The sequence below is a fragment of the Pristiophorus japonicus genome, chromosome 14 (assembly GCF_044704955.1).
Source record: "Pristiophorus japonicus isolate sPriJap1 chromosome 14, sPriJap1.hap1, whole genome shotgun sequence".
NCBI lineage: Eukaryota > Metazoa > Chordata > Chondrichthyes > Pristiophoridae > Pristiophorus > Pristiophorus japonicus.
Window position 1 is genome coordinate 101,667,505 of NC_091990.1, and position 14,898 is coordinate 101,682,402.

Genomic DNA, 14,898 nt, shown 5'->3' on the forward strand with positions numbered 1-14,898 from the left:
GAGTCTGAACCAGGGGTCACAGTCTCAGAATAAGGGGTCGGCCATTTAGAGCTGAAATGAAGAGAAACTTCTTCACTCAGAGGGTGGTGAATCTTTGGAATTCTCTTTGGAGGACTGTGGAGGCTCAGTCTTTGAATATATTCAAGGCAGAGATTGATAGATTTTTGGATATTAAGGGTATCAAGGGATATGGGGATAGTGCAGGAAAGTAGAGTTGAGGTAGAAGATCAGCCATTGAATGGCAGAGCAGACTCGAGGGGCCAAATGGGCTACTCCTGCTCCTAATTCTTATATTCTTATGTTCTTAGATCAGAATCCTGGAATTTTTTTACCAAACACCACCAAGGGAGTACATCAGAAAAAGATTTTAGCGATGCAAGGACATGGCTCACCAGCACCTTCCTATAGGTTATTGAACTGAAATGTTAACTGTTTCTCTCTCCACAGATGCTGCTTGACCTGCTGAGCATTTTTAGTACTTTGTTTTTATTTCAGATTTCCAGCAGCTGCAGTATTTTGCTTTTGACCTTCCTAAACAACTATGGATGAGCAATAAATGCATCCTTGTTATTGTTACACATATGCTTAGAAGAAATAACAAAAATCTTTGGCAACGCAGCATTCCTCTCAGCACTGTGTTGAGTGTCAGCCTAAATTATGTGCTGAAGTCCTGCAGTGGGGTTTGATCCCCTTGACTCAAAGGCAAGAATGCCAACTGAACCAAACTAACAAACTGAAGTTCAAAGTGATGAAGTAAATGAGGAAGTAGTGGTTAGCTAACACAATGTTAACTTTTTACAAACCTAAAGATTGTAGGAGGAAGGGAACACTGAGGGAGTCCAGTCCATGCAGTTCAATTTTGAGTTCCGCAGAAGGAATATGTTGCAGTAGGAGAAAATGTGATGATGGTGATGTAATTTCTGGATTTCAACACAATGAAGCCACAGGAAAAATAAGACAGTGTAGTACCATATGTTTATAGTTTAGAATAAACAGATGAGCTGAATGTACTTTTCCGCATTATATATTTTGAACTACCAAAAGTATGGTTGATATACCTGATCTACTGACTTTTAAAATATTCGTTCATGGGATGTGGGTGTCGCTGGCAAGGCCAGCATTTATTGCCCATCCCCAATAGCCCTTGAGAAGGTGGTGGTGAGCCTCCTTCTTGAATTGCTGCAGTCCATGTGGTGAAGGTACTCCCATAGTGCTATTAGATAGGGAATTCCAGAATTTTGACCTAGCGACTATGAAGGAACGGCTATATATTTACGAGTCAGGATGGTGTGTGACTTGGAGGTGAAGGTGTTCCCATTCGCCTGTTGCCCCTGTCCTTCTAGGTGGTAAAAGTTGAGGATTTGGGAGGTGTTGGCGAACAAACTTGGCGAACTGCTGCAGTGCAGCTTGTAGATGGTACACACTGCAGCCATGGTGTGCTGAAGGAGTGAATGTTTAACATGGTAGATGGGACGCCAATCAAGCGGGTTTTTTTGTCCTGGTTGGTGTCGAGCTTCTTGAGTGTTGTTAGAACTGCACTCATCCAGGTAAGTGGAGAGTAGTCCATCACACTCCTGACTTGTGCCTTGTAAGTTTTGGGGAGTCAGGAGGTGAGACACTCACTGCAGAATACCCAGCCTGTGACCTACTTTCGTAGCCACAGTAGTTATGTGGCTGACCCAGTTAAGTTTCTGTCTGCAAGTAAATAAAATTAATGTCTAGTGTGGTTCTTTTAGCCCAACCATCGGGTCGTTCTTTACTACGTCACTTTTTCGCTCTGAATGATGGTTAGAAATATAATCATCATTTAGACTTACCGCTCCTGATGTCCCACCCATGTGTTCTCGTATTATCCTGCCAAGGCACAAAAGAAGCTGATGACCATTGCCAGGAACTGCACCAGATGTCAACAAGTTCTTAATGGCTGTGAGTGAAAAAGAAAGATTCTCAGATATCAGGAGGTTTTACAAACAACTCCTTAATGTAAAACAGATATCTCCTACAGCTGTGACTGTAACACGATTAAATATACTCCATCCTCATTTTAGCACTCTCTGACATACCTCATACCCCTCACTGTAATACTGATATTTACCACCCCTTCTTGCGAATATTTCTTTATAGCTGAGCTCAATTACAAGTGAGATGACCCAACTAGAGGGCTGGCCATCCTAGACTGGGTGATGTGTAATGAGAAAGGACTAATTAGCAATCTTGTTGTGCGAGGCCCCTTGGGGAAGAGTGAGCATAATATGGTAGAATTCTTTATTAAGATGGAGAGTGACACAGTTAATTCAGAGACTAGGGTCCTGAACTTAAGGAAAGGTAACTTCGATGGTATGAGGCGTGAATTGGCTAGAATAGATTGGCAAATGATACTTAAAGGGTTGACGGTGGATAGGCAATGGCAAACATTTAACGATCACATGGATAAACTTCAACAATTGTACATCCCTGTCTGGAGTAAAAATAGAACGGGGAAGGTGGCTCAACCGTGGCTAACAAGGGAAATTAAGGACAGTGTTAAATCCAAGGAAGAGGCATATAAATTGGCCAGAAAAAGCAGCAAACCTGAGGACTGGGAGAAATTTAGAATTCAGCAGAGGAGGACAAAGGGTTTAATTAGGAGGGGGGAAATAGAGTATGCCGGGAACATAAAAACTGACTGCAAAAGCTTCTATAGATATATGAAGAGAAAAAGATTAGTGAAGACAAACGTAGGTCCCTTGCAGTCAGATTCAGGTGAATTTATAATGGGGAACAAAGAAATGGCAGACCAGTTGAACAAATACTTTGGTTCTATCTTCACGAAGGAAGACACAAATAACCTTCCGGAAGTACTAGAGGACCGAGGGTCTAGTGAGAAGGAGGGACTGAAGGATAGCCTTATTAGGCGGGAAATTGTTTGAGGGAATTGAAGGCCGATAAATCCCCGGGGCCTGATAGTCTACATCCCAGAGTACTTAAGGAAATGGCCATAGAAATAGTGGATGCATTGGTGATCATTTTCCAACAGTCTATCGATGCTGGATCAGTTCCTATGGACTGGAAGATAGCTAATGTAACACCACTTTTTAAAAAAGGAGGGAGAGAGAAAACGGGTAATTATAGACTGGTTAGCCTGACATCAGTAGTGGGGAAAATGTTGGAATCAATTATTAAAGATGAAATAACAGCACATTTGGAAAGCAGTGACAGGATCGGTCCAAGTCAGCATGGATTTATGAAAGAGAAATCATGCTTGACAAATCTTCTGGAATTTTTTGAGGATGTAACTAGTAGAGTGGACAAGGGAGAACCAGTGGATGTGGTGTATTTGGACTTTCAAAATGCTTTTGACAAGGTCCCACACAAGAAAAGCACATGGTATTGGGGGTAATGTACTGACGTGGATAGAGAACTGGTTGGCAGACAGGAAGCAGAGAGTCGGGATAAACGGGTCCTTTTCAGAATGGCAGGCAGTGACTAGTGGGGTGCCGCAGGGCTCAGTGCTGGGACCCCAGCTCTTTACAATATACATTAATGATTTAGATGAAGGAATTGAGTGTAATATCTCCAAGTTTGCAGATGACACTAAACTGAGTGGCGGTGTGAGCTGTGAGGAGGATGCTAAGAGGCTGCAGGGTGACTTGGACAGGTTAGGTGAGTGGGCAAATGCATGGCAGATGCAGTACAATGTGGATAAATGTGAGGTTATCCACTTTCAGGGCAAAAACATGAAGGCAGAATATTATCTAACTGGCGGCAGATTAGAAAAAGGGGAGGTGCAACGAGACCTGGGTGTCATGGTTCATCAGTCATTGAAAGTTGGCATGCAGGTACAGCAGGTGGTGAAGAAGGCAAATGGTATGTTGGCCTTCATAGCTAGGGGATTTGAGTATAGGAGCAGGGAGGTCTTACTGCAGTTGTACAGGGCCTTGGTGAGGCCTCATCTGGAATATTGTGTTCAGTTTTGGCCTCCTAATCTGAGGAAGGACGTTCTTGCTATTGAGGGAGTGCAGCGAAGGTTCTCCAGACTGATTACCGAGATGGCTGGACTGACATATGAGGAGAAACTGGATCAACTGGGCCTTTATACACTGGAGTTTAGAAGGATGAGAGGGGATCTCATGGAAACATATAAGATTCTGACAGGACTGAACAGGTTAGATGCGGGAAGAATGTTCCCGATGTTGGGGAAGTCCAGAACCAGGGGACACAGTCTTAGGATAAAGGATAGGCCATTTAGGACTGAGATGAGGAGAAACTTCTTCACTCAGAGTTGTTAACCTGTGGAATTCCCTACCGCAGAGAGTTGTTGATGCCAGTTCACTGGATATATTCAAGAGGGAGTTAGATATGGCCCTTACGGCTAAAGGGATCAAGGGGTATGGAGAGAAAGCAGGAAAGGGATACTGAGGGAATGATTAGCCATGATCTTATTTAATGGTGGTGCAGGCTCGAAGGGTCGAATGGCCTACTCCTGCACCTATTTTCTATGTTTTACTCTGTTCTGTATCCTTCCAATGTCTATCTGCCCCTTTTGAAATGTGGTGACAACACTGGCACACAGTACTCCAATTGAGGTCTGACTGGTACATCACACTGCTGCAACCTTGGTAAATGGTAAATTTAACAATTCGCTTTGTTTGCTGGAATCTCATATTGGGAATTCAAGCACCGAAATTGGCAGATCTTTGAGGATTTTTCATCCATTAGAAATGCTGCATGGCCCACTGATGTTTCCACCTGAATAATCGCTACTGCGGGCAAAGCTCCATGCATGGAGCACAAATTTCTAAAATTATTTCCATACTCCAACAGATTGCATTGGGGAGAGAGCTAGGCAATTAAGTGAATGTGTAAGAAATGGAAGTAGGTATTGTTGCATTGATCAAAACTTTTAAAACATCTTTGATGACTCAGTTGGTAAATGCACTGCCCAATATACTGAACCACACAAAAAAAGGAGGCTGCAATTTCCATTGCTGTTCTTGTGCTAAGTAAGCTAAATTCAGTGGCAGCATTGCAATTAACCAGGTGAAAGAAAACAGTCTAGGTTCCTGTTCCTGATCACTATCCAGTGATTCCTGCTGGAAAGTGTTTGTGTACATGGATTTTAGCCAAGGAAGAATTTGTGAGCTTGCAACACTGTACAGATTGAAAAGGTTGCCAGCATTTACTTTCTGCACTCAAATATAAACAGTGGTTGCTTGGAAGCATACCCAGATCCTGTAGAACTATACTCAGCAAAAGAAAAAATTTGAGAACGTGCAGGATGAATGCCTGTTTGTGAATTTAGGGTATAAGTACAGAGATGATTAAATATTGTGTAGAAAATTATGGTCCTGAGCTGCTGGGAACATATAACTATTATAATGAAGAAAAGGAAGTTGTCAGTAGATTAAATGGGTTGCGTACAGTTCACAATACAGGTTGTAGGCACTCTATGAATGGAATGGGCTTAATTGTAATTTCTCATTCTCATAGCAAGGTTCATATGAAATCAATTCAATTACTCTATGGAAACAATGCATGAGGTTGCAGGAGTTACATTGTTGTATCTTTGAGGGAGGGACTGATAGACATTGCTATACAGAGATATTTTTGAATATGCCACTGAGCGCCATCAGTCATTGTACAAATATCCCCCGAGGAATGGACTGAGTCAGTGATTTGGGGCCCAAGTTTCCACATGATTTGCGCCTGATTTTTAGGAGCAATTGGTGGAGAACGGACTATCTTAGAAATCGCAATTCTCCACATTTTTTTTTCTGCAGTTCTAGTCAGGTAGAACAGTTCTACTTTGGAACAGAATTTTTTCTTCAAAAGGGGGCGTGTCCGGCCACTGACGCCTGATTTCAAAGTTTCCACAGTGAAAACGTACTCCAAACTAAAGTAGAATGGAGCCAGTGAAGATTTTTGTAGAACTGAAAAAACCTGTTCTACACATTAAAAAATCAGGCGCAGGTTACAAATTAGGCGTCCAGAACGAGGTGCGGGGGGAGGGGGGTGGGAAGGGAACTCATTAAATTCTACAATAAATCCTTATTTATACTTCTACAAATATTATACAAATAAATCCAACCTGAATAAACATTTATAAGCCAAGAAAAGATTAAATAAACCATCTTCCTACCTGTGTGAAAGTGCTTCAGCCAGGGAGAATTCTGCAGCCGTTCGTGCCGCTGAGCGGGAGGGGGAGAAAGCCATTCGTGTCGCTGAGCAGTGGGGGGGGGGGGGGAGAAGGGAGGGGGCGAGAGAGAGGGGGAGGGAGGGAGAGGGATAGAGAGAGAGAGAGAGAGAGAGAGAGAGAGAGAGAGAGAGGGGGAGGGAGGGAGAGGGGGGGGGAGGGAGAGAGGGGGGGAGGGAGAGAGGGGGGGGGAAGAGGGAGAGAGTGTGGGGGGGGGGGGGAAGGAGGTCAGGTCGGATCGGATCCAGTCCGGGAGCGGGAGTTGGGTCCAGTGGGGTGGCGGGAGCGCGGGTTGGGTTGGGTCCAGTCGGGGGGGGGCGGGGAGCGGGAACAGTAGCGCGGGTCGGGTCAGTCGGGGGGGGGCGGTGGGGAAGCGGGTCTCGGGTTGGGGCAGGGGGTGGGAGCGGGTGTCGGGTCTGGTCCGGAGGCAGGGGGGGGAGCGGGTGTCGGGTCTGGTCCGGAGGCAGGGGGGAGCGGGTGTCGGGTCTGGTCGGGGCGGGGAGCAGGAGCTGGCCGTGGGAGGAGCCTTATTCACGCAGCCCCAGTGAGGCCATTCAGCCAGGGCTAGGGGCTGCGTGCTTCGGGCCCCTCCCACACAGTTCGGCGCCTGGAGCTACTGCACTTGCATGCCCATTGTAGCGCGTATGTGCAGAGGTCCCAGCACTGTTTTCAGCGCCGGGACCTGGCTCCGCCCCCCCCCACAGCTCGTGCTGGCTGCGCCGAGGGCCAGAGGACCTACAGGTAGGTGGAGAATACCGAGGATTTTTTTAGGCGCCGTTTTCGGCGCGAAAAACGGGCGCCCAGCTCGGAGGGGCACCCGTTTTTTTTCTTGTGGAAACTTGGGCCCTTGGTGTGGTTAAAATTCAGTTGAAGATACAACATTGGGTTGATGTTTCAGCCACTCATTCCCAAATCATCCAATTAGTACTGCCAACTTTTTATCAATGTTTATTCTCAAATTCCCAGAGTTCGACTCTTTCAGTAACTGACCCTCTGCTGCCCTTGCATGTGTAGTGCCACAGTCACCATCTCCCGCTTCCCTATCCAGTTCATTCAGTTCTTCCTCCATTTGAAGCAGAGTGGTGGAGATCATGTCTAAAACTGACCGTGCCTTATCCACGAAAGGACCTGTGAAGCAGTTGAAATAAAATGTAAGGATAGGCTTCAATCCTTGTTCACTGTAACAATCTATATGTAGAAACAGATGGTACCTGTGAAGGACGTCTTAGTTACTAAATCATTGAAATAATGCAATACAAACCTTGAAGTCATCCACATTAGGACCCAAAATCAGATATTCACAAAGCTCTTGTCAACAATGCGTGGAAAATACTTGAAAGTAAGAAGTGCCATCTTTGCATCATGAGACAGCTAAATCATTCAGCTTGTCCTAGTATTCAGAGATCAGTCTAGCCACTTGCTAGCTTGAAACCAACATCTCCCTAACTTTTGCATAATTGAGTGGATTGGGTCCGTAATCAATCCGTTGGTAGGGATCACGGCCTGCATGTCATAGTGGAGCAGGCGGGGGTTGGTGACGAACTTTTGGGGTCATCAGAAACAGAGGAGGATGCTCCATAGACCCTTGCGGTTGACAGTGTCAAAGGTCTTTGTAAGGTCAAAGGCAGCCATGTATAAGGGCTGGTGCTGTTCCCTGCATTTTTTCTGCAGCTGTCGCGCTGCAAAAATCATGTCCGTTGTGCCCCATGGGGGACAAAATCCGCACTGTGACTCCAGGAGGAGCTCCTCAGCCACAGGGAGAAGACGGTTGAGGAGGACTCTAGCGACGACTTTCCCAGTGGCTGATAACAGGGAGATTCCTCTGTAGTTGCCGCAATCGGACTTGTTCCCTTTTTTAAAGAAGGTCACGATCACTGCATCTCTGAGATCTCCCGGCATGCTCTCCTCCCTCCAGATGAGAGAGATGGGGCCATGTATTCGCACCAACAGTGCCTCTCCACCATACTTCAGTGCCTCAGCGGGGATTCCATCCACTCCTGTAGCCTTGTTCTTAAGCTGTCTTATGGCTTTTTCTACCTCGTGTAGTGCTGGGGTTTTACTGAGGTGGTGGCGGGTAGCATGCAGCGGGACCGGGGTCCATGTTCGGACCGGGGTCAAGCAGGGCTGCGCCATCGCCCTAATCCTCTTCTCAATCTTCCTCACTGCCACGCTCCACCTCACAGTCAACAAGCTCCCCGCTGGAGTGGAACTAAACTACAGAACCAGTGGGAACCTGTTCACCTTCGTCGTCTCCAGGCCAGGTCCAACCTCTGTCGTCGAGCTACAGTACGGATGACGGCTGCGTCTGTGCACATACAGAGGCTGAACTCCAAGTCATAGTCAACGTATTTACTGAGGCATACGAAAGCATGGGCCTTACGCTAAACATCTATAAGACAAAGGTCCTCCACCAACCTGTCCCCGCCGTACAGCACTACCCCCCAGTCATCAAGATCCACAGCGTGGCCCTGGACAATGTGGACCATTTCCCATACCTCGGGAGCCTCTTATCAACAAGAGCAGACATTGACGACGAGATTCAACACCGCCTCCAGTGCGCCAGTGCAGCCTTCGGCTGCCTGTGGAAAAGAGTGTTCGAAGACCAGGCCCCCAAATCTGCCACAAAGCTCATGGTCTACAGGGCTGTAGTCATACCTGCCCTCCTGTATGGCTCAGAGACATGGACCATGTACAGTCGACACCTCAAGTCGCTGGAGAAATAACACCAACGATGTCTCCGCAAGATCCTGCAAATCCCCTGGGAGGATAGACGCACCGACGTTAGCGTCCTCGACCAAACCAACATACCCAGTATTGAAACACTGACTTCACTTGATCAGCTCTGCTGGGCAGGCCACATTGTTCGCATGCCAGGCATGAGACTCCCAAAGCAAGCGCTCTATCGAAACTCCTTCACGGCAACGAGCCAAATGTGGGCAGAGGAAACGTTACAAGGACACCCTCAAAGCCTCTCTGATAAAGTGAAACATCCCCACTGACACCTGGGAGTCCTTGGCCAAAGACTGCCATAAGTGGAGGAAGTGCATCCGGGAGGGCGCTGAGCACCTCTAGTCTCGTCGCCGAGAGCATGCAAAAATCAAGCGCAGGCAGCGGAAAGAGCATGCGGCAAACCAGTCCCACTCACCATTTCCCTCAACGACTATCTGTCCCACCTGTGACAGGGACTGTGGTTCTCATATTTGACTGTTCAGCCACCTAAGGACTCATTTTTAGAATGGAAGCAAGTCTTCCTCAATTCCGAGGGACTGCCTATGATGATTATGCATAATTGAGTGGGTCACAGCTTGTAGATGAGCAAGGATCAAGGAGGAGATCCTGAGGGTACAGAGCAAAAAGGGTGGGGCTACCAAATTCAGAGTCCCCTGGATGTCAGGGGACATGCAGGGTACGATAATGAAAAAAAGGGAAGCTTATGACAGATGCCGAGAACTCAATACTGCAGAAACTCTGGTTGAGTATAAGAAGTGCAGAGGTGCAATTAAAAAAGATATCAGGAAAGCAAAGAGAGAGCATGAAAGAATGTTGGCAAATAAAATTAGGGAAAACCCAAAGATGTTTTATAAATACATTAAGAGCAAGAGAATAACTAGAAAGAGTGGGGCCTATTAGAGACCACAAAGAAAATCTGTGTGCGGAGGAAGAAGAACGTGGGTATGATTCTGAATGAATACCTTGTATCTGTTTTCACAAGAGAGGAGCGATGCAGACTTTCCAATGAGAGGAGTGTGAATTATTAGATGAGATAAACATAGTGAGAGAAAAAGTATTCACGGGCTTAGCAGCTTTGAAAGTGGATAATACCCCAGGCTTGGATGAAATGTATCCCAGGCTGTAAAGAGAAGCAAAAGAGGAAGTAGCAGAGGCTCTGACTATCATTTTCCAGTCCTCCCTGGCAACAGGTGTGGTGCCAGAGGACTGCTAATGTTGTATCTTTGTTTAAATAGGAAGAAAGGGATAGACCGAGTATTTATAGGCCAGTAGCCTAACCTCAGTAGTGGGAAAATTATTGGAAAAATTCTGAGGGACAGGATAAATCTTCTTTTGGAAAGATATGGATCAATCAAGGACAGTCGGTGTGGATTTGTTCAGGGAAGGCCATGTCTGACTAACTTGATTTAAGTTTTCGAGGAGGTAACCAGGAGGGTCAATGAGGGCAGTACATTTGACATGGTGTATATGGATTTTAACAAGGCTTTTGAGAAGATCCCACATGGCAGACTGGTCACGAAAATAAAAGCCCATGGGATCCAGGGCAAAGTGGCATGTTGGATCCAAAATTGGTTCAAATGCAGGAAGCAAAAGGTAATGGTTGATGGGTGTTTTTGTGACTGGAAGGCTGTAACGAGTGGGGATCCGCAGGGCTCAGTGCTGGGTCCCTTGCTTTTTGTGGTATGTATCAATGACTTGGATTTGAATGTGGGGGGTATGGTTAAGAAGTTTGTAGAAGACACTAAAATAGAATGTATGGTTGAGAATGAAAAAGAAAGCTGCGGACTGTAGGAAGATATCAATGTACTGGTCAGGGGGGCAGAACAGTAGCAAATGGAATTCAATCCGGATAAGTGTGAGGTAATGCACTTGGGGAGGTCTAACAAGACAAGGGAATACACATTAAATGGCATGACACTGTAGAGGAACAAAGGGACCTTGGAGTGCAGGTCCACAGATCTGTGAAGGTAGCAGGTCAGCTGGATAAAGTGGTTAAGAAGGCATATGGAATACTTGCCTTTATTAGTCAAGCATGGAATACAAGAGCAAGGAGGTTATGCTTGAACTGTATAAAACACTGGTTAGGCCGCAGCTGGAGTACAGTGTGCAGTTCTGGTCACCACATTACAGGATAGATGTGATTACATTGGAAAGGGTGCAGAGGAGATTTACAAGAATGTTGCCTGGACTGGAGAATTTTGGCTATGAGGAAAGATTGGAGATGCTGGGTCCTTTTTCTTTGGAACAGAGGAAGCTGAGGGGAGACTTGATTGAGGTGTATAAAATTATGAGGGGCCTGGATAGAGTGAATAGGAAGGACCCATTTCCCTTGGCAGAGGGGTCAAGAACCAGGGGGCACAGTTTTAAAGTAATTGGAGGGAGGTTTAGAGGAGCTATGAGGGGAAATGTATTCACCCAGAGAGTTATGGGGATCTGGAACTAGCTGTCTGAAAGGGTGGTAGAGGCAGAAACCCGCACCACATTTCTAAAATACTTGTATGTGCACTTAACCTACAGGGCTACGGACCAAAAACTGGAAAGTGGGATTAGGTTGGATAGCTCTTGGTAGGCCGGCTCAGACACGATGGGCCGAAATGGCCTCCTTCCGTGCTGTAAATTTCTATGATTCTATGTACTATTGGGAATGCTGATGATGAGACATCCAAGCCATCATTAAGGCTGACTTCAACCTGATTGGAATTGGGACAACCATTACGAGTGGATTTAAAGAGTTGGCAGCAATGCAAGGATCTCAACTCAGAGAGACCAGTACAGACCTTCAGGACCTGGCCTCCAACAGAGTGGAAAAAGAACAGTTACTGGCAAATCACAGGCAATCTTCTGGCAGCAGTTGTCTCTGGGCAAGTGATACAAAAGGCAATGAAAGCAAGTACGGCCCTGCAACCAGAATAGGTTAGACTAAAAGACACATAATCAAAGATGCTTCACAAAAGAGCCTCCATACCTCTCCCTACCATGAGGGTGTTACTTCGAAATAGTACATTTGAGAGAGATTATGTTATTATGCCTAGCACAAGGAGATAGCACAACAGTGCATCACATAGAATAAGTGCCAAGATGATGGTCATTTTTTTATGATCCCAAAATTGAATTTATTCTGTAAAACAAAACAAGAAAACTCTTGTATAATAGAAAGTAGCAGGTTAACTTGAGCCAAGATATGTGACACTGAATTCTGTCCTTTTGATCACTATAAGGAACCTGTGCAGGTCTCAAGGGAAAAAATCATCAATGATGGTCCAAGACATATGCTCCATTTTAAGTGCTGGCCACCCTCATTCTCTTCCTGAATCCTGGCTCAATGCTGATTCACATTACAAGCATCCTTGTGCAATGTTGTGCAACATGCTACAGTTATCCTGCTAACTCCTCCTGAAGAGTATTGTAAGGCAACTCAAATGGACTAAACATTGGAATCATTGCTTTAAAAGCCTAAAAGTGCCAAAATTGAGTAAGACGTTGGAGCCAGTAACCTTTCCGAGGCCGGATATTCTGTGCCTGGCACAGAAGTTCTGTTCTGGAAGCGAAATTCGTGTTATTACCCCTCACAGGAAGCGGAGCGCAATGTCGCGTGCTCTACTTCCTCTCGGGGCAGGATCAGGGATGCTACCTGGGCGCATCGTGGAGTGTTACATGGCCTCTCCGCATAGCGCTGACGCGTTTCAACACCCATCCCCTTCCATTAAACGGGAGGGACGCCGCGAGCTGTGGAGGCCTTTTGATGGGCCTCCACTTTGCCACTGGGGATGCAGTTGTGCTGTGGCCGCAACCCAGCACCAAAATGGAGTGCTGAGCTACGTGATCGCGGCCCGGATCCCGCGACATCGGTGGACAGCGGCCCAATTGGTGAGTCGGAGAAAAAAAAAGGCGGTGCGCGGCGCAGCACAAATCCCCGTAAACATTTGTCTCACGAACGAAATGCGGCCCGGTTCATGACCTGCGAGGCTGGCGCTAAGGGGACGCTGCCCAATTTCCGCCAAGGGGCGAAAAGGGATCGCCGCGCATGGCGATGACTTCATTGCCGGAAGCATGGAGGCCTGGGCGCAACCACCAAGTGCACAGTGCTACTGGATTCATGCCTCTGCTAAAAGCTCCCCCACACCCGGCGAAAACACCTTCGCGCCCCGTTAGCACCCAACAGAGGAATTTTGCGGCTTAAACGTCTACTCCATTACATTTCTGCCTCACAAATATGCATCATTGTACTGCTTTATTTGAGAGGATAGGGGCTTCCATGCAAGTGACATTAGCCACATTTGCAGCAGATAATCCAAGTCTTTCATGAGCCAACCTCGCATACTGTTTTCACCTTGAAACAGTTTGAGAACACATGACTGCATTAAGTCATCTGCATCATGTACATATTGATTAAGCAGTAGCCTTTTTTGATAATAATCTTACAGCACAGAAGGAGGCCATTCAGCCCATCTCGCCTGTGTGTTAACAAAAGCAAAAGCTCTACCTATATGTGTTGTTGGGGAGGGTTCAAACTAAGTGGGCAGGGGGATGGGCACCAGGATGTAGCATTAGAAAGGAGAAACAAAGGGCACAAAAGATTGGGAGAGACGGATAGCACTAAAGCAAGAAATAGTAAGATATTAGGTGGGGTCAGACTAAGAGAGAACACAGAATGTCCTAGGATAGGTTTACAGTGTATGTATGTGAACGCATAAAACATAATAAACAAGGTTAGTGAGCTGCAGGCACAAATAGCCACATAGGAATATGATTTGGCAATAACAGAGACCTGGCTCAAAAAAGGATACAGGGCTATATTTTCCACTTTTCTGCTTAACGCCAAAAAAATGGGTGTTATTTCCAGCATGGGCGGTAAAAAAGGGTTTTCAGATCAACGGCTTCTCGCCCATTCTCAAAGCACCTAGTCTCCATTTTTTAAAATGGGCGTTGCCGCAAAATATGAAATGAGCGGAAGCGTTAAATCTCGCTGACCTTCTGCCGTAAAATGTTGCCGTACTTAGCAACGGCATAGCAACGCTCGATTCCCGCGATCCAGGAGGTCAAGAGTCATCATGACATGCGTAGAAGAGGAGACAGAGAAAGAGAGAGGGAGCTCAGAGGGACTGATGGCATCTCTGGGTGTGGTGTGGCTACTTTGGGATAAAGGAGACTTTAGAGCTTCACAGCAAGCAGGGAAACAAAAATCAGCTGTTACCAACCACATATTTGACTGAATTTGGCCTATAATGGAGGGAGAGGAGGAGGCATCATAGCACGCTGTGAAGACTGACGCTGGAGAGAGCAGTGAGGTGGGAGAGGAGCACATTGGAGGGCGCAAAAGAGCCAGGAGGTTCTCGGACGAGGCAAATGCCTCCCGCCTGCAGGAGGTCGAGTCACGCTGGGGTGATTTGACACAGGAAGGGCGTGGGAAGCCCACCCCAAAAGCCTATCAGAGAATATGGACCAAGATAGCAGAGGTGATCTAGTTGGCGACCAATGAGGTTCGTGAGGGCAACCAATGCCGCTAACGATGGAACAACCTTGTGGGGTCCGCAAGAGTAAGTATTACATTGATTTACATGTACTTATGCATTTATATAATTTGATTTGTAACAATCATGAGTGACTATCAGCAGATGTGAGGTCTTTCACTTTTACAGGGAATGTTTTACTCAAAGCCTGCGGTCACGGTGCACGTCTTTAGGTAAAGAATGATAATTTTCATAACCGACAGATTTAATCATGATTATTATGTGTTGTATCAGTCTCTGTGACAGTACCTAGCAATGATATCACCCAATGATCTCATGCCATGTCGTCCTGTCATCTTTTACAGAAGAAGCTATTGACGATGAAGTCCGTGCAGAGGCGAACTGATGGGGGGCCACCAGTCCCCAGCGACATCACTGAGATGGTGGAGCGGGTGCTCGTACTCTCGAGGAAGCACATCCGGACAGCCACTGATGCATCTGCAGACCCTGAAGTGATGCCACGTGAGTAAAGCTTATACCAGTGCG

At 46.4% G+C, this 14,898-nt stretch overlaps 1 protein-coding gene across 2 annotated transcripts in view; it reads right to left on the minus strand.

Moving 5' to 3' along the window:
• tkfc (triokinase/FMN cyclase) overlaps positions 1-14,898 on the minus strand; it is a 178,062-nt gene that overhangs the window by 42,763 nt on the left and 120,401 nt on the right. For both annotated transcript variants that reach the window (XM_070899421.1, XM_070899422.1), the window contains 2 exons: positions 7,163-7,300; positions 1,818-1,924 (listed from right to left, as the gene is read on the minus strand). In XM_070899421.1, coding sequence (XP_070755522.1) covers positions 1,818-1,924; positions 7,163-7,300 — 245 coding nt within the window. The remainder of the gene's footprint in view (positions 1-1,817; positions 1,925-7,162; positions 7,301-14,898) is intronic.